This window comes from Eurytemora carolleeae, unplaced genomic scaffold (genome assembly GCF_000591075.1).
Source record: "Eurytemora carolleeae unplaced genomic scaffold, Eaff_2.0 scaffold154, whole genome shotgun sequence".
NCBI lineage: Eukaryota > Metazoa > Arthropoda > Copepoda > Calanoida > Temoridae > Eurytemora > Eurytemora carolleeae.
Window position 1 is genome coordinate 666599 of NW_019396344.1, and position 20506 is coordinate 687104.

The 20506-nt window shown below is 33.4% G+C and overlaps 1 protein-coding gene and 1 long non-coding RNA gene across 3 annotated transcripts; both read right to left on the bottom strand.

Moving 5' to 3' along the window:
- Nucleotides 1-587: 587 nt before the first annotated feature.
- LOC111701368 (uncharacterized) lies at nt 588-15960 on the bottom strand. Of its 2 annotated transcripts, XM_023472625.1 has the most exons (13): nt 15842-15960; nt 11900-12026; nt 11667-11727; nt 11079-11178; nt 7857-7871; nt 7201-7297; nt 7047-7090; nt 6955-6995; nt 6818-6876; nt 4469-4527; nt 3807-3941; nt 1133-1191; nt 588-745 (listed from the first exon to the last, which is right to left on the bottom strand). In XM_023472625.1, the coding sequence occupies exons 1-13, from the start codon at nt 15941-15943 to the stop codon at nt 607-609; spliced, it is 1038 nt and encodes a 345-aa protein (XP_023328393.1). In that variant the 5' UTR covers nt 15944-15960; the 3' UTR covers nt 588-606. The 2 variants fall into 2 exon arrangements, with proteins under 2 accessions (XP_023328393.1, XP_023328394.1); XM_023472626.1 differs by lacking the exon at nt 7857-7871.
- A 2524-nt stretch (nt 15961-18484) lies between these two features.
- Nucleotides 18485-19440, bottom strand: LOC111701374 (uncharacterized). The gene is made up of 2 exons (XR_002765185.1): nt 19003-19440; nt 18485-18680 (listed from the first exon to the last, which is right to left on the bottom strand). It is a non-coding gene; the product is annotated as an uncharacterized LOC111701374 (long non-coding RNA).
- Nucleotides 19441-20506: the final 1066 nt, after the last annotated feature.

A 20506-nucleotide genomic window follows, 5' to 3' on the forward strand; every position in this document is an offset into this window, starting at 1 on the left:
TGTAATATCTCATTCAATCTTGATCAGACACAGAGCAGGTCCACTTAAAATTATACTGACCTCCCCTTTAAGAAAAAAATATTTTTAAATTACTTTGAAATATTTGTAAAGCTAGCGTGAAAATTAAATTAAAAAACTTTAAACTGTTTTCAAAATGTCTTAATAATTTGTATAGATGTGAGTTACTTGCAAACAAATACACATTCCTTTATAAAAAGCTGTTTTTTTGGTATGCAACAATTTTCATTTAATCCCCACCCCCCCTTTAAAAAATAATTGATTCTAATTTGTCTGAGAGTAAATGATACATTGTAAATAAACAGGTAAAAATATCGAATATTTTTCTATTCACTAGAATCTTATTTGTTCCATTTAAAATAGGGTTTCTAGCAAAAGGAGGAAATCTTTTCGCGAAAATTTTTCGTTTTCCGCGAAATTTTTGTTCGTTCGTAGAAAAAATGCGAAAATTTAGTCTTATTTTCGCAATTTTAGTTCCGCGAAACAGATCAATATTTTTTATTGCTTTTGTTTCCTTTCTCTAACTTCATTTTCGTAAAAAATGCAAAATTTTGCGAAAACGTTCGCTGGAAACTCTAGTTTAAAGATCTAACCTCTGCTATCTTCATGATTCTCCCTGGACTTATTGCCGAAGCAGTAAGTAACATTTTCTGTAAAAGTTTCAGGATTTTGTAGAATAATCACTTCATCATTTCGATCCATTATATCTGGAGGGGTTGATGGTGCACTATGTAGTTCATTAAATCATTTTGGAGAAACTTTAAAAAATTCTCATTTAGATTTTAATATTGAAAGCACAAAAAAGGTAGACACCATTTTGAAATGTCAGGATTCTGTAATTTTTGCGAAAAAAGGAATGCTGCAAATTATATCAAAGCTTAAAGACGACTTCCAAGCGGTTACTCAGCTGTTCACCCTGTAACATCTTTATCCATGGAATGCGAGTTATGAGATGAATGTTTAATCATGAAAAAAATACATTAATGTTAACTATGTGCATATACATTTTTTAGCATTATTGACATAAAGCTTTCTTGAAATCAAGGAAAATGAATTTAAAACAAAAACATTAAAAATGTAAAACAAAACGAAAAATGAAAAATAAGGAACGTTCCTAAAAAATTCTTTGCAAAGTTCTGATCTTGGAACAGGAATACTGCTGTTACAAACATTCTAAACAATCCCAATATCTTTGCAACCTGATGATGTAAAACTTAGAAATTTCAAACTTTGACTGTTTATTCTTATGGAATTCATAGTTTGAAATATCAAAGGTCTACGATATAGGGTTGCAAAGGTATAATGATTAAACAATAAGAGTTTGTGGCAAGAACTCAGTTCCATTATTAAATACTTATATAGAAGGGTGTTCCACGAAATAAAACATACAGGCAGTCTTTGATCTTTAAAATGATTCGTCACCTTTTTTATCACTTGATTTAACACTTGATTTATCACTTGATTTATCACGTGATTTATCACATGATTTATCACGTGATTTATCACATGATTTATCACGTGATTTATCACATAATTTATCACGTGATTTATCACATGATTTATCACGTGATTTATCACTTGATAACGAGTAAATTCTGAAAGAGTAAGACGACTTTTAGAATCAAGTTATAACTTTTAAAAGTCTAGTAAGAATGAAACAAAACAATTGTGTAAACAGACCCCTTTCACCTTTGTAGTTTAAATAGTGTCTAGTAAAACTATTTGCTTTGTAACAACATCAAATACACTTAAAGCATAGTTATTATCTTGCCTTCCTATTCCATTGTTTTCTGTAACTGTATAGTATTATCTAATTTTTAATTAACAAAAACTCCTGTTCCGAGCAGTTTCAAAATGTGGTCTGCCTTTTTTATTCTTTCAACATTTCAGGAGATTAATGGTATTTCCTTCATATTTCGATAATTATTTGATTTTATGATCTAATATGATGTAATCAGAACGATATGATCTAATATCATGAAATCAGAACGAAATTCTTATTAGTTTTGTGCAAATATTAAAAGCACAAAAAAGGCAGACAGGATTTTTGAAATCCAGAACAAAGATAAACTGGTTTCAAGGATCAGGCATGTAAATTATATTTGTAAATTATTATGTTTGTTGGACACCCTGTATTTAAATTGTAAAAATATCTAAACAAAATTCCTCAGAATTTCAGGTCTGATTTCACTGATATTACTATGTGTAAAATCTTACGGGTTTACATATTTTAATTTAGTTTTAAATTACTATATCAAATCTATTTTTTGTACTCATTTAAAGTCTAAAGACTTCTGTTAGCAGCGATACTTAAAACAAAAATTTACAAATTAGAAAGAAAAAAAATGTGTCAAGACTTTATCAAATTTTTCTTTTAAAATAAATGAGAAACAATTGATTTTTTGCGTTATTAATCTTCATATTATAATTAAGTTAAACAGACGGAAGTAGGTGGAAAAGTATGACCTGTAGGAACCCCTGAACACTCTCAACACAACATAGACGGATTTTGAGGACGTGCCGGTTTAGCGAAATAGGAAGACGACTTTATAACAATATTCAATTGCAATTTGAGTTTAATATGTTACAAAACAATAGTTTTACTAGACACTTATATGACACGAATTAAGTGAGATAGGTCGTTTTTATCGCACAGTTGCTGTGTCTCATGCTCATTAGACTATTTAAACCAAATTAAATGTCATAACTTGAGTTTAATAATTGTCTTTCTATTTCAGAGTTTTCTTGTTATTACTCAAAAGTGGAGAAAAACTGGGAAGTGTCGACAAATGCTAAAGTAGTTGCATGGTTCATTGTAAATGATAAAATTAAAAATGGTAAATAAAAGATAAGTGATATATAAGTGTGAGCCCTAGGATCTACAGACTACGAGTTTTGAAAACCAAAATTTCTAATCATTAAATCTATCATTTAAAAACGTAATAATTGCGGACAGACTCAAATTTTGTGACATGGAAGACCGAACAGTTGTGGCTTCTGACTGCCGGAAGACAAAAAGCTAATTTGTCACGGTCAACTAGAGGTCCCGGTTAAAACTCTAGAGAGTCTTAACTTTAGACCCCATTTTCACACATTAAATATATATATTTAGTATTTGATATTTAATACCTTTTTGTAAATTGACTAAATATTTTGAATGTTTAAGTGTGTTAGGTTGTTTACGCTATTGTTGACGGATTTTGAATGAGAGATCAAAATATGAATGAATATATTCCGATATAGACAGGATTCACAGGATGGACTTCATTGTAGTTAGTTTTATGTGATGGAAGGGAAAAATGTTGTGGCTTATGACCGCCTGCCTTTCCCATCTCTTTACTGCAAACCAAAATAAGCAAGCTATAAAGTAAAGATCTTACAGATTTTTGCCAAATACTTTTTTGAAATAAAAGCTAGAATTGAAGTTTTGAAATAACCTAAGCTACATAAAAGTATCAGGGAGTTGGTGAGGTATAAACCAACGGCAGTGGCCGAAGGAAGTAACGTGCACTTGCCGCGTTGAATTGAAAGGAGAGAGAGCTTAGTATATATTTTAGCGCTGCGGCTAGGACATGCTTGTGGGCCGAGCGCTGCGGCTTCAACAGGCTTGAACAGGTCCGCACAGGCAGCGTTGAATTACAAGACAGAGAGAGAGAATGCGCGTAACTCCTTTGGGCCTGTTCATTTAGGTTATCGTGAACAAAAAAAACCCTAAATCTTGAAAAGACGACTTCAAGTGTTATATCTGTATTGTTAATTAATCTAAGGATATATTAGAAAAAGAATACCTTATCACAATAGTGGAATTTGAGCGGTCCTTGATCAGTTGTTAAACAGTCTGTTTCTTCTCTATTATACTTCCCATAACCCACCAGTATACCAGCGTTAGTAATATCATTGTAGGTAGGACTAGCCAAACATAGCTGCAAATATTAGAATTTTGCTTTTTTTTGCACTGAACCTATAGCTTCTATAGAGAATCTGAAGTTTTCACATACAAATGCACAGGGGGGGGGGCAAGAAGGTGTGAACAAGATGAGACTAATAATCTGAAATATATTGTAATTATGTCTCCGGCCTACCCACTATTTAAAAAAATAATTAAAATAAATGTTAAAAATTAATTTAAGGTATTTTTAAAACAAACACCGGTCTTTTAACGTCCTACTCCTGTACCTTACCTTTTGCATAAAAAAAATTGTATTTAGCAAAAAAATCCTTTAAATTAATAGTTCCTTTTAAGTGAAAAATGTCAAGGTGCAGTAGTTTCAAAAATGAGTGTGCACAGGCAAAAAATAGAGTGTTTGACGTCAACACAATTAGACACTTCTTTCATTCGCGTAGTTGCACAAAATCGTTTACAAATTTAGATTAGGTACTGTTTATTCCTTGGTAATTTGTATCTAGCGATTAAAATTCTAGCAATTGTTTCTGCAGTAAGAATATTCACCTTATTTGTTGGATTTAGAGCTGCTTCACCATCTAATTGGATCATCATAATATCATATCCTAATCATATACTTTTTTTACACCGTAAATTTCGTAACTGTCTAAAATATTCAAAATCGCATAATGCAGCGAATCGCTATTATTGAATCAATATTATCAAAGTTTTGAATTATTTTGAAATTATTTTGTTTATCCCAGCAGCTAGAAATATTCCGATATATTTAGGATTTTAATTAAAATTCTTAATGCAATGGTAAACTGAACTTTATTCTGCTGTATTGAATAAATTATTCAATAATTAGGAATGTTTTAGCGCCACTTCTTGACCCCCCGCCACAGCGCCACTTTTGTGCCACCTGGTGGCAACAATTGGCAAAACATTTGAATCGGATTATTGAATGATTCTAAAGACGATTTTATATCCTTTTCTCTCTCTCATTCTAACTTGACAATAATTCGTTCATTCTTTCCAAAATGTCGTCTTTATCCCTATTTAAAATTTTTATCTACTAAATTATACATATTCTCCATAGGTTTTATACACGTATTTTATTATATCTGTATCTTTATACTAATCTTCAATATTTTGCTTATTCTATTCTAGTACAGTGGTCCCCATAAAACATCTCTATTCATTACTCAATCTTCTCAATTACTCCAACTCCCAATTTACCAACTTTTTTATCATCCTAACATTCATTGAATCCCAATCCCAACTTAAACTCCTTAGTTGATATCCATTCCAATTCCCAACCTATATTGACCTACACCCAATTAGTCCGATTTCATTCTCATACCTTATTCCCAAACCAAGCCCAATCCCAATATCTTGGACAGTAGTTGATAATTGTTTGGGATCCCAATAGTTTGGATTATACATAAAAGTTACGACAATATAGACTTTTTATATCATGCTTCATTTACGACAAATGACAAGAAAATATGAATGAATGAATGAAATATATGAAAGAAGCAAGCCAGTCTAAAACCAGCTTGTGTGCATTTTTTTATGCAGTAGTAGACTAAGCCGAGCTAAAGGGGTGTTAAGATCCTTTGCAACAAAAGTTATTAATATGTATTCATGTTTTCACTTTTACATCTATTTTATGCCTAAAATAGTTTTTATTATCAAATTTACCATCCTTGAATTTGCCCTGAATCTGGCAACCACAAAGCAGGCCAGACAGTCGCTATAGAACCAGTAAAGAGGAAGGATCCAAGATGTAACTCCTACGAAGAAAAAAGAACTGTGTGACCCGAGTATTCTCAATGGCAAAGCGAGTTGCTAAGAACCTATACCATTCTCTGTTGAACTGAAACTGTTTCTGTATTCGTTAAATATAATTTTATGATTCTTCATCATCGATTGATTAGAGAGAATTGCTAGTCCAACACAAAGAAGCCCCTCCTATATATACTATTCTACTATCTCAAGCTACGTCCCAATACCAATAACCAATTCCTCTCACCCTTTTCCCCGACCTTCTCTCCAATTCTCTATCTCCAATTTATCTCCTTTTAAATCCGACACACATTATTGTTTAATTTGTTATTTGTTAATAATTAGGAATGTTTTAGTGACCCTTCTTGACCCCCTGCCACGGCGCCACTTTTGCGCCACCTGGTGGCAAAAATTGGCAACACATTATTGTTTAATTTGTTTGTAAATCAAATTTTTTAATATTAATTTGAAATTAATATAACATCTTGTAAAAACCTCAAAATTCTTTATTCATTCAAACCGAAGATTGCATTAAGAATAAAACATTGTGTTTATGAATAAAATGTTATCAGAAGATTTTTGCTATTTCACCGATATATTTAAGTTCTACAGGGTGAGTAAAAAAAGTATGATTAGCGGCGTTTGGTGCAAAATTGTAATTGTTTTTTGCAACTCGCAAGAATGGTACCTTTTTTCTGGAATTTTTTTTTGGATCTCCAATGGCCCCAAACAAATGCGGGAAAAGTTCAGAAGAGCTTAAATGTGTATACATTATTGCTATCAAATTCCATGAAAAATTAAAATTGAATCACAGAAAATTTGCCCAATTGTAATAAGAAAATTAGCAATTTTTAGTTCTGGCCTAATTTTTCGGGAATTAATGTTTTTAATTAGTTTTCAGTGTATCTATAATTTTAGAATATTCTACGAAGAAAGGAACTATATAGTTGATTTAGAGATCACGTTAATATCCAAGATTTTCAAGCAACATTTTCTGGAATCCGTACAACAGGAGAATTCAAAAACTAGTACAATTTTGCAACAGATGCCGCTAATCACACTTTTTTGACCCACCCTGTATTTACGTATTTTCATTTCTATTTTTAGTAAAGTAAAACCATTCCTAACCTCCGAACAGACCATAGCTGCCCGTTCTCATGGTATATCCTTCCTTCTTCTCCACATTTCTGATACAAATATAAGCGATAACAAAAATTAGTTCAATATCTTATTTTTAGAAAAAGTAGAAAATAGAAATACATTACTTTGTTGTATATAGATGCTTTACCAAGGATTTAGCTTTCATCTAAACAAAACTTTTCACAAAAAAGTTAATTATTCAATTTTTAGGAAATACCTTTTGGCCGGCATTTGTCAGATGATTGAAAATATCTGCAAACCCTATCCATTGAAATGGACATCGTTTTTCTTTAGAAATAGATTGAAAAGAAACGGAACGAAATGTGTCTGATGAAGGAACAAAATGAAGAAGAAAACGTGACCATCTCTACCTATCCATACAGTAGGTTTCCCCATCGGTTCTATTACATAGGCCTTCTTATCCTCCAGCAGCCGGCACTTTGCTGTGTAGTTACCACTTTTACCACCCTGCAGTATGTATTAACCCTATTCCTGCTGATGGTTTTCAAGTACCCCAGCAGGGATAGGGTTAAGTTTCTATAAAATGTGTTTTGGAAAATGATTATTTGGCCGCTAGGTGCCACTGCTCTTGATATTTCAGGGATTTCACTTTAGTGATCGACACCTAGCAGACGAAAAATTGTCCTCAAAGGTAAATTGTATACAAAAAAATGTGATATTTAAACTACATATGAATGCATCGAACTGAATTTGACATTTATAACTTGTAAGTTTTAAATTTATTAGAATTATCTCTGGTTTGGTTTGTGTTTAATAGTGCTGCTCCGTGAATGGGTCCTGTGCATCTTTGGTGTTAGATATGTTTAACCATCATATCTCCTTATAGACGCAACAGTTCGCAGTCAAATTAGTAGCAATCAATATCGAATTCAATTCGATATCAGTCTATACCCCAATTCCTTTTTCGTGAAATTTCGCGGGGTTTAATAACAATTCAAAATGAACTTTAAACAGTAAATATCAAAAAGTGATTCAAAATTGACCGAAAGAAGATTGTTAAAAGAACCTGTAAAATCTTTCCCTGGGATGTTTAGAAAGATGAAAATTTCCCTGTATGATAATTGAAGGACTGCAATGGTTTTGGAGAATTATATTGACGTACTAAGCCTGGGGGTGTCGGAAATATTTTTTTTGCATTTTTTTGAAAGCGTCTCATTAATTCCTGAAAAAGTTTAATTTGGATAAAACTAATTTTGTTCTGGGTGATTGCTTATATTGATAGAAAACCTTATTGCTTTATATCGAGTAGATATCCTTAAACATACCGATGTGAAACCTTTCAGAAAGTAGGAAAGATCCTGCAAAAAAGTTGCCAAACCAAACAGAATTTTTATTGTGAACAAAAATATTTAGAACTTACATAGAAGATTTTCTGGGTTGCACTCTATTCTAGTTTTGCATTATTTTCATTCATGTAAAAAAGTATAAAAGACATTCTGTTGATGGTTTAAAACTAAACAGCTGATGATTCATTAGAGGGAGGGATAAAAAAACACCAATTTATAATTTCCAAATCTTTTCATCGAAAGTGATTGTAACTGGGTATACAGAGTAATTCGGGGTACAGGATACTTCAATGTATTGATAAGTACTGGGCTTTACTATGGTATACGGGGGGGGGAAGGGGCTACAAAAACTAGGGTTTCCAATCGGAATTCCGTTGCGCGCAATGGTTGCTTCCGCTTGCACCATTTCATTGCACGCAATTGTAAAAAAGGAAGCAATTAAACATTCGCGGAATTGCGTTGAATTGCGCGGAATTGCGCGGAATTGCGTGCATCAAAATTGGTTTCATACCTAAAAATCAATAATTTTAAATGTTATACTTACAAATTTATGCAGCAGATACAAGAATGGAATTAAATATCTCTGTTGATTTTAAAATAATCAAGGCTGCAAGGAGTGTCATAGTTTCAATAGTTTTCAAATTTTAAAGTTTCTTGTGGTTAAGCTACTAATTAACAATTTGATATGATACATTTTTATTTTGTTCACATTGGATAAACATTAAAATGGAAACTTTTTTTGGTTGAATATGTTAGGTTCGTTTAATCAAAATTAGATATTTTGCTACAGTGAGAACCAGAAAACTATGGTACAGAAAGACAACATCACAGTGTATTTAATATTATAGTTACAAGTCAAACAAAACTACGTAGTAACTTATTAAATCACTTATCCAGTTACATGGGTCTGCTTGAGTCTAAACTGTCGTCTTCCTATGCCAGAGTTTTCTGGTTATCATGCTACACATGAATATTATAAAACAAAAGATTAAGTTTAAATTCAATTTTATTAGCATTTGAGATTGAAATATTAGTGAAGTTCAGTTTATTGTATGGCACTTCCAAGGTTTAAATTGAATATTTTGTTGTTGAAAGGAATTGCGCAATAATTAATTGCATTTATTGCGTGCCATAAGGTCTAAATTGAATTTTATCAAACAATTGAAACACAACGCAAGAAAGTTGGACTGAATTGCGCGCAATTGCGTTGCGTTTATTTGCGCGCAATTTTTATGGAATTGCGCGCAAGGGCTCGCAATTGCGCGCAAGTAAAATCCACACTTGCGTTGGAAACCCTAGCAAAAACCAAACAGAATTTTTATTTTAATTAAAATATATAAGTAGAGTGAGAAGCACTTCTAAGCATATTTCTTTTTAGTTTTGCACTATTTTTATGGACGAAAAAGCTAGTTTTATACTAATCAGCTGATCCCTTAATGGAGGGAGGGATGGAAACCATCGCCTATAAAGGGTACTGACAGGCACTGTGGGGGTACTGCAGAGTACTGTGGGGTACTGGAGGTACTATGGAGTAATAGAGGATATTGGGGGATACGGTGGAGTACTGTGGGGTACTGTTGGTTATTGCTGGGTACTACTGGGTGTTGGGTGGTACTGGGGGAAGGTTCTAATGGGTAACGGGGGTACTAAGGAGAAATGAAGTTACTATATAGTACTACAGTGTACTGGGAGATACTGCAGGGTCATGGTAATACTGCAGTACCCTGTAACCTGTAGTACTCAGGTCTCTGTACCCTTCAGTTCCCTGCACCCTGCAGTGCCCTTGTACCATGCAGTAACCCTGTAACCTGTAGTACCCTGTAACCTGCAGTACCCTATACTCTGCAGTACCATGTAGGCTGTAGCCTTCAGTACTCTGCAGTATTCTTTAACCTGTGCCCTGAATTACTATGTACCCTGCATACCCTGTAACATGCAGGACCCTGTTCCCTGCAGTACCCGGTACCCTGCCATCTCTCAACCCTTTTGTACCCTGCAGTCCATTCAGTACCATTCCGCCCTGCAAGGGAAATCTGGGGTACTGGGATAACTAAGCATACCGCAGGGTACCCAGCAGTAAACCCCCATTCCCCCCAGTATCCCACAGTACCCCCCTGTTCTAGGGCTAGCACCTTTCCACTTTTTTGAAATCGTTCTGTTCCGTTCTGAACGAGGGCCTTCATCTAAATCGTTCTGTTCTTGTTCCTCTTTTTTATCGTTCCGTTCTCGTTCCGTTCCGTTCTGAGTAGAAGAATGGTCTTCCCGTTCTGTTCCATTCTTGGCGTTCTTAGTTGAAGAACGGTTGCATCCCTCTCGTTCTGTTCTTAATCAAGAACGTTTTCATCCCCCGTTCCGTTCTTAGTAACGAACAATTCCATCCAAGACAAAAGTTTTATAGACAGTACCCCCTTTTACTCCCCAGTAACCCCAATACCCCTCAGTTCCCCACAGTTTCCCGAATACCCTGCAGGGTACAGGAGGGTATAGGAGGGTACAGGAGGGTACAGGAGGATACAAGAGGGTACAGGAGGGTACAGGAGGGTACAGGAGTAGCCACAGTACCCCCAGTGCCCTTTTCCCCCCATGTATACCCCTGTAAAGCCCAGTACTTTGCTGTACATTTTAGTACCCTGTACCCAGAATTACTCTGTTTAAGGATTTCTACTCGATATAAAGCACAATTTTTTAATACTTATTTTGACTCAAACTCTTAACTAAATGAATTTAGAAAAATATGCCGGTTAAAGAAAGTTTTAGATAGGTATTTGCAATCATCCAGAGCAAATAGTTTTATCAAAAATTAAAATTTATAAGTTTTATAGGAGTTTTTTAAAAAAGTGCAAAAAAAATCATTTCTGCCACCCTAGGCTTAGTACGCCAATTTAATTGTCCAAAACCATACAACAGGCCTTCAAGTATTATACAGTTCATATTACAGCTTCCTTAAATTCTCCTTTCTCTAAAGTTTGTTTGACGCATTCCTTCTCTCCATCGTAGAAATCCTGGAAGGGTAGGTAGCAGTGAGCTGCAGTTAACACCCATCTAATCAGGATCGAAATCAATTTGTGTAGAACATAGACTAATAACAACACAGATAGAACATCAGATGTCATATTTTTTATGATTTAGCAGTTTTTCGTCCACAATAACCATGAGGCAGACCCAGACGCCCGAAGGAGTTAAACGCGCATTCCGCGCCGATTTACAAGACAGAGAGAGAGCCTGTTCTACGCCCCATGGCGCATAACTTCTTTCGGCTTCTGCTTCAGGGTTATTGTGAACGGAAACCCTTAAAGCTTGTAAAGACGACATTTAGTGTTCTATCTATTGTAGAGCTAAAGGGTTAGATGGAAGATAAATTTTTTGCTCGTCTCAAATTTTTTTTGTCCTTATTTTACTGCAATCAGATGTTTTAAAACATCAAAGGGTTACATGCACCATCAAGTTGCAAAGATTAAGTTAAATGAAAATTTGAGTTTGATGCCATTAGTCAGTTACTTTTTCTACACAGTTTATAACTTTATTATTACTTTGGATGAAAAAGGACTCCACTGCACACTGCTACATTATCTAGCATATCCCCATCATCGCCTACCAAAATATCTTCCAATTAGAAAAAATTAATTTTAATTTTAATTTTAATTGTTGCTTTTTTACTGATTTTTTTCGTGGATTTGAAAGGTCCAAATTTTGTCAAGTCCATGAAACAGTCCCTTTAAAGAATAAATGATAATCATGATTAGATTGAACAATCAAAATCTACCTTTATAGTTTGGAGTCCACGCCACGGCAAAGGGATAGTCGTCAGAATTGACAGACTTGGCCCCAACTAATCTTTGTCCTTGGTCCAACATTGCATCTTCGTCATAAACTTCATATTCATATTCTTCCTTAGAAAATACAATTGTAGGGCCCACTAAACTTTGGAAAAGAAAAACGACTGCAATAATTAATTTATGAGTTTGAATGGTTCAGTAAACATGAACTGGACATGAACTGGACATGAACTGGACATGAACTGGACATGAACTGGACATGAACTGGACATGAACTGGACATGAACTGGACATGAACTGGACATGAATTGGACATGAACTGGACATGTACACAATTAGACGCATTTGATTAACTAACATTATTCTAAAGCCACAGTAAAATTCTATTTGCTTTATAACAAAACATTTAATCATAGATAAATAAATAAACATAGATAGCTTATGAACGCAAAATCACCAAGAATTGTAAAGTCCGCGAACTCATACTTCTAGGGGTCAAAGTGTACTTCAATGATAAGCGGGGTGGTTTGATGTTTTAATGTATTTCATAATTATTGAATATATCATATTCTAGTGTATGCTAAAAATTCAAATTATCAGATATTCAGCGAGACGGTTTTACAATTTATTATTATTATTTATACCAACACAAATAAATGAGAATAATATTGCTTAAATGTCGTCTTCAATTCTTTCAATTTACTCACTTTAGATAAAGGGGTTGAATGTCGTCGTACTTTGAAATATGATTGTTTTTGGGAAAAATTTCATAGTGTCACAGTACTTTATAAATCTACAAAACACTGCTTTGGAAAAAGCGCAGTAAAAAGTTATCATTTACAACTGGAAAAAATATCTCCATCATTAAAGGGACCGTTCACTTATTTGGGTAATTTCAGGGTAAACTTTAAAACAGCCTATTCGCTCTTGATTGGTAATAGTCTTACTTTTCAAAGACAGCTGTGGCCGGAGAAAAAGCCGATTTTTCGTTCAGAATTCGAGCGCAAAGGGACGGTCCCTCTCTATAGACACTAATTGATGTTAATTTTTTAGTATGTTGTGGATCAAAATAAATTTCGAATATAAAATTAAACTGTAGTATCTAATCGTTAATTGTAAATGTCATTGTTTTTTAATTTTTTTGGTTTTTTAACTGTCTATTTCTAAAATAACACTATTTTATTGCATTCAAAATTGTGTATTGCCTGTGCAAAAAGCTGAATTGAACGCTGCCGGCGGCATGACAAATGAAAAGTTGTGCACATATGGCAACAAAATCTAAAAAATCTACGAACCAAAATAGGAGTGGTGATTAATTGATTGTCGTAGAGACGTCGTCTTTGTATACACATTTTACATGTTTTAATACGAAAAACGTAAATTTCTTGTTAACTCAATTATCAAAAGTTTTTATATTTTAGTACAGGGTGTCCCAAAAAACATGTGAATTCAGTGACGAATTCGATATCGTCTTTGTTATGAATTAGCATTGTAATACCTAATTTCAAAAGCCTTAATATTATTATGTCTGCTAGAGTTTATTTAATGAAAAGGGTAAAAGACTGCAAAGAAGTGTCTATAATGTCTCCGCAAGATGAACAGTGAATACGGACAAGTTTACTCTGTTTGTATACTGTAATTTTCTTGTTTTACTAAGTACAGCCGGTTGCAGTCAAAACATAAACAAACAAAATGTAAACATAGCAGACGAAACTCTTACAGATTACAGCTTTCTCAGTAGGTATCACTTTACTAAATCAAAGAATTATTCATAAAGACGATATCGAATTCGTCACTGAATTCCCATGTTTTTTGGGACACCCTGTACATAATAACGAACACATAATGACATTAAAATATGATAAATTTAAATGTTATTGGGCTGCTGTTACTGAAAAAAAACATTAAATAGTGTCTATAGAGAGGGACCGTCCCTTTGCGTTCGAATTCTGAACGAAAAATCGGCTTTTTCTCCGGCCACAGTTGTCTTTGAAAAGTAAGGCTATTACCAATCAAGAGCGAATAGGCTGCTTAGTTTACCCTGAAATTACCCAAATAGGTGAACGGTCCCTTTAGGAAAAGGTTAAAATAGGTTTTAAATTACATCTACGCTCTACAGTCTCTGATACCAGCAGATCAGGTAGACAAATATACAGGGTTGACAGGGTTGATCAGGCTTACCCTGCGTCTGACAAATCGGTACGCGCGTTTGAATGTGCTCATTGCCGTTCATGTAAATCTGCACAAAGGGCTTAAAGGGCGCTACGACATCTGCTCTATTTCCATTTGCTCTATGGCCATTTGCTCTAGTTCCATTTGCTCTATTAACCATTTGCTCTATAGCTCATAGATCACGACGTTTGCTCTATATGTTATCTGCTCTATACGTCAATTGATCTATGACATAACACGTCATTTGCTCTATACACATTTTTATGACTGTGATGGTCCAATTGCTCTACTTAACATTTTCTCTATGAGTAATCACGTCATTTGCTCTATAAACATATTTTACAAACTTATCTAATCATATTAAAACTATACTTTTACAATTTTACATTTTACAGTTCTTCCTACAGTTTCATTATTCCACCAACTTCCTGGAGATAGTTTTGTTTGTCTGGTATTTGTGAGACCAAGCTAAATATAGTTTTCACCACATATCAGGCTTTTTTACCCCTCTGATTATTGAGCAGTCTCTCTGTCATGATGAACTTTGAAGAACTGATTAAATCTGCAATTTGCGAATTTTCCAAAAAAAAATCCCGCATTTCATAGTCAAGTTACGCTAATTAAAACTATATTTTTACAATTTTACATTTTACAGTTCTTCCTTCAGTTTCATTATTCAACCAACTTCCTGGAGATAGTTTTGTTTGTCTGGTATTTGTGCATATTGTGAGACCAAGCTAAATATAGTTTTCACCACATATTAGGTTTTTTACCCCTCTTATTATTGAGCAGTCTCTCTGTCATGATGAACTTTGAAGAACTGATTAAAACGTGCAATTTGCGAATTTTCCCAAAAAAATCCCGCATTTCATAGTCAAGTTACGCTGAGGAATTCCAATAAAAGCTATTTTGTAGTGTATTTTTAGGTTATAGAGCAAATGACGTGTTTAGTCATAGAGCAAATGAGGTATAGAGTAGATTGAATATAGAGCAAATGACTTGATAGATTAAATGGAACTAGAGCAAATGGCCATAGAGCAAATGGAAATAAAGCAGATGTCGTAGCGCTGGCTTAAAGAAAGAAATCTTGGTTTTTCAAAACCAAAAAGACCCGGAATTAATTTACAATTAAAGATGTGCATTTACAATATAATTTTACAAATATGAATAATAAACGATAATAACAAAATAGTACTAGTCCTGCTAATGCCTTTATTGTGCGTTAAATCTTACAAGAGATATATATTATATATGTTAAGTTCTGATTAACTGTCAGTTAATTCCGGTTATTTCTGGTTATGGCTGCATAATTACTGACCCTAGGCCTGTGGAGAGTTATTATGCAGAACATACAGTTGACCCCTAAATGAGCCATTCATCGAAAGAATTTATCAAATACCGTCTTGAAAATTTTTCAATGGGTTTTTACTATGTTACGTAAATCTCAGTATTTGCGAAAATGAATAAATAGCCTTGAATATGCGGAAGCAGTTTTAATCATTGAATTAAATAAACTAAATAACTGCAACAATTCATTATCAGAAAGTGAAGAATACAACAGTAGATGAATTCTTCCGATGTATTGCTTATTAAGGATTTAAATGTAGAATAAGCCCAAAATATCCACCTCGATATATTTATTAGCTCGAGATATACATCTAAATACAGATGTATGATTAGTAAATTCCGTCCGTGCTACATATGCAGTGCAGTCCGTGTCAACTCTGCATCTTTGTCTTCCTGATCTGTGTACTTACCACAACACTTTCAACCTCAGCAAAATTTAGTACAGGTTCCGTGATTGTATAAACTTGAAAAACTGATAATAAAATAATGCAAAGCTGGATCAAAGTCCTCATTTCAACTGAACAGATCAAATTACAAAATATACAATATCAGCTTAAAATCATTGTTTCTTTTCAAATATGTGTATTTCTAAAGATTGTCATTTTTAAAAATAACAGCTGTACAAAAAGTTGTAGGATATCGAGTTTTTCTGTAAAAAATCAACTCTGTTTTTCAAAATGAGGAGGCTAGGCTTGGACGGATGAAGATCTGTAAAGATTTTGCCCGTTCGGCAGAGAAGCAGTTCTCGATCTTTCTAAATATTGTTAGTTATGTTTTTCTTCTTTGTTTATTGTTTTTATTTTTCATTTTTGTGTTTTTAAGTCTTTGTTTTAGTTGCACCAAAAGCCCCCCCCCCCATTGACGCATTATTTACGAACTAAAAGATGCACGCTCACATTTTATAATGACCTTCAGCGAAAATGCATTTCTTAATTTTAACATTCGATTTAAAAGCATTATACATGAATACATTTAATATCTTTTTTATGATCCTTAACCTTTGTTATGTTTATTAAATGTATCCAAAATTAATATCACATTACAAAACATGGTTTAAATAAAAATATTTAAAATAAAATCATTCATTGACATGTTTTATTTAAAAAAGAAAACTAGGATAGTTTTTAAAAATTACGAATTCTGCCTATTTTTCAAAAGAACCAAATTTTTGAAGACAATTCACTTGACCCCCGGGGAAGTTTTACGATAGATGTGAGGAAATATTTGGTAAATTTCCCAAAAACCCTTCCCAAAGGACAACTTTCCAAGTGACAATTTCCCAAGTGTTAACTCCTCAAATGTGGTATTTGGCCATGAGCAGCAACTTTCCAAAGGGTAGGTTAGGCCTTTCAAGGCTGCAATTGGGACCGTGTGCTGAGGATGTGATGGACTAGGGGCCGAGCGCTGCAGCTAGAACAGACTTGGGAAGTTGTCACCAGGGAAAATATTCTTGGGAAGTTGCCGTAAGTAGACCAAAAATCCTTATATAGGTTTATATCGGTTTACTAGCTATTTGATTTGAATTTGATAAGATTCGGAGAGTTACTAAGTTCAACTAAATATTTCTGTGCGCATTTTAAAAAACTAATCATCAAATAGATAATCAGGTACAACATGAGGCTAAGGAAAAATTGTCCAATTTGGCACTGCGTCACAAGTGTCAAATATAACACGGAAAATGAAAATTTCTCACATTAGTTGACATGTTTTCCAAGATTGAATTAAAAAGGGTAAAATCAGAAAAAAAGAATACATAAAATTGTACTTATTTTACTGTAAGATGAGCACTTTATATTAAAATTTTCACTTGTATTGATAATTTTGTCGGACAAAAAAACTAAGTTGACACTTGTGACGTAAAAAGACAACTGTACTGAGAGTATACAAATTCTACGTTGACATCTCTTGTACTAGAATCTATTTGCAAACATGAATTCTCAGTATACTTACATATAAAACTATGGAATCCTCTAAGGACTGTAGACTGTATATCGTCTTGGAAATTGAAATCTCATGAAACCGGAGAAAGGGTAGAGTATAGAATGCTGATAGACAGTTTGTACATTGGACATAAAGGTTAACATGCACATTTAAAGAAGAGGGGGATTTTTGTAGACGTCATTTTAAGTATGAATGAAAATGCAGAAACCAATTAATGTAAATTTGTCAATTCGTTTTTCTAACTCCTTGTGCAAAGTTCAAATATTCAAAAAATATTTAGCAATATGAAAAACATGACGCAAAACATTCAAAATGGCTCTTTTGGTGTAAAAAGGGGTTCGAGAATACTAAGAATTATAAGCGCAGCCAAGCGCGCAAGTATTCCTTCCATTTCATCCTACAAGAGGGGGTACATGGGGGCGTGGTTCACCCCCCCCCCCGGTTCGGCCATAACTTGTATGCTAAAAATGTTATTGATGTATTTTAAATTTCTTAACCTTATTTAGGTTTTTCGACATATGCCAAAATAATTATTTCGCCAACAAAGTCAATTAGTAATTATATATGTAAAATCTCATAGCATAAGTTGGAAGAATTTAAATTGTAATTTTTTGACTAAAAAAGCATGGTTCCCAGCAAGATATGTCACTATCTCTGTTAAAGTTAAACACTTTTGAATTGACGAAATAAAGTTTTTGAATTTTCAAAAAATCCATTATCATATACAAAAGTTTTTTGTCCCAAAATATTTTTTGTGCTCCAAATTGAGAATTTTACTCAGAAAAACTGTTATTTTTTCTCACGAGCAATTTCTATTCATATGCATGTTAAAAATTTAACATCCAATATGCCTCTGTTTATGTGATAAGTGAACTAACTTGGAATGAAAGGCCAAAAACGGAAAATGATATCGCAAAAAAAGTAAAAATAGCCATGTTTTTATTTCTTGTTTACTTTAAAAAGCTTATTTGATAAACGGAGAGTACTACTAGACACAGCTAAATTAAATGGTATGTAATGTATGTATGTATGTACATTATCCAACTGGAAAGAAACAAATTCTAAATCTGACGAAGCTGTAAGAATAATTTTATAAAGAATGTACAACATGGTGGGCTTAACCATTTATTAATGAAAAAAAGAACAATATTTTAATTAGGTTTCTAATTATTGTAAAGTACTCCACAACTCCATCTTTTTCTTTTCTTAAAGATTTCTTGAAATAGAACTTCATGAGTTTCCTGATTTCCTTCACTTGTGAACTTCATGCAGTACATAAATCTCCTGACAGACCCGGCATCATGAAACCTAAACAAGATTATGTTTAAGCTTAAGATATATAGTGGCCGTGGGCTGTCATCAACCCCCCCCCCCCTCCGAACACCCCATCTAAACGCCCTTGATATGAAAAATTTATGAAATGTTCCTTTAAGACAAATCCAATTCGGAAAATATGTTACAGTCTATAAAACAAAATATGCGTTGGTTGGTCTAGCTTTCCATCCTTCTTTCAAAAAATATTTCCAAAAATGACATAAGCCGTGGAGGGATAGTCTAGCTCTGTTGCAGAAATGTAGATTTTTTAAAAACTTTAAAATTGTAAATTATTTAAACAAAATTCATATTTTACCTTGGTATAAGCTCTTAAATGTTTCGGAGAAGTATTGTTGTGCACATAGGATAATTTTTACAGTTTACTGATGATCGTATACCTTCTTAATTTTCAGTTTTATACAACAAATCTTTCATGCTATGGTATAGAAAAACTGTGTACTGTTTACACACCCCAGATCTGTGTACACTGAATATACAGAGATGCCGCAACTCTCATTTATCACTACATGATCTATACCTATAACACCGATTTTTCGCTACGTTTTGAGAATTTTGAGATACTACGCGAAAAATAAAATTCTTAATTTTTTCTTGCAAATCCAGACTATATGGAGAGCTTTAGCTAGCAACAAATTGCGAACACATGAAACATAAATTATTTATACAGAGCAGCAATTTGACAGATACGGTTTGAGGTTGGATATAGTTTTTCAGAACTAGAAAAGAAGAGAAAAACGAATTTCGCCAAAACAAAAACGGAAGTGAAAGAGCTCTGGAAAACTATGTCCAACCCCCCAAATGGTACTCACATAAACACGTACTGTACGTCTGAATCAAGAGTTGAAAAATAATAGTATCGCAGTATCACTTAAAATTTTAAAGTAAATAAAAATAACAGTATAACTAGAAAGAAATTTTTAGACTGAGAACTGCGTTGAATATCAATTGAACGTGGAGAAATTCTCGTCATGTTCTGGTTCTATCAATATTTGGTATGGCTCGGAGCGAAGGTCGTCATAGATTCTTGAAATCATTAAGAATTAGCAAATTCCCTTCTGTCCCTGATCTCTGTACTCCAAACAGTAGTTTTTTTTTGTCCTAGCAATCTCATTTTTGGACACTATCCCCTGGAAATTTTGTGACTTTTAATGAATAGTAATTTAAAGAAGTTTTTGTTAGCATTTTTTTTTAAATTTATAGGGTCGTAGGGTACAGGACAGAAAAAAATCCAGTCTATGAAAAAAATCTAAAGCTACAGATCTAAAAACGATATTTTTAAAAAGTCCTTGAAACATGCATGCAGAAACATGTGCCACACTATGATATTTGTTTAAAACACAAAAAATATTTATTTTTTATTTTTTTGACCCTTTTTTAGGCATTTTTTTCTTCCACCCTCCCTAGCTCCCAAAAGTTATCTGTTTAATTTTTTTTCTTGTAGCATGGCCATGAAAAATTGGGCTGTGAACATGCATTTCTCTCTATACCTATGCTCTAAGGCCTTTTTCTAAGGCTTTTTTCCCAGGCTATACATAGATTCAGACCCCCCATGCCTACATAAGGTTAAACAAAGTTTTTTCCACTTGTTATGTTTATACTAACATCAAATATTGTTTTTCTACAGTGGTTGAAAAACGGCATTTTCCTTAATCACAGTACTTAAAGAACTGTCAGGTTTCTATCAGTTCTTGTGTTTAAATATATAAAAGCTATATGAAAGCAATAAGATACACAATATCAGGAGATAAAAGAGGAGAAAAAAAAACATTACAAGACGATTGAAAATCGTATCAAGTAAC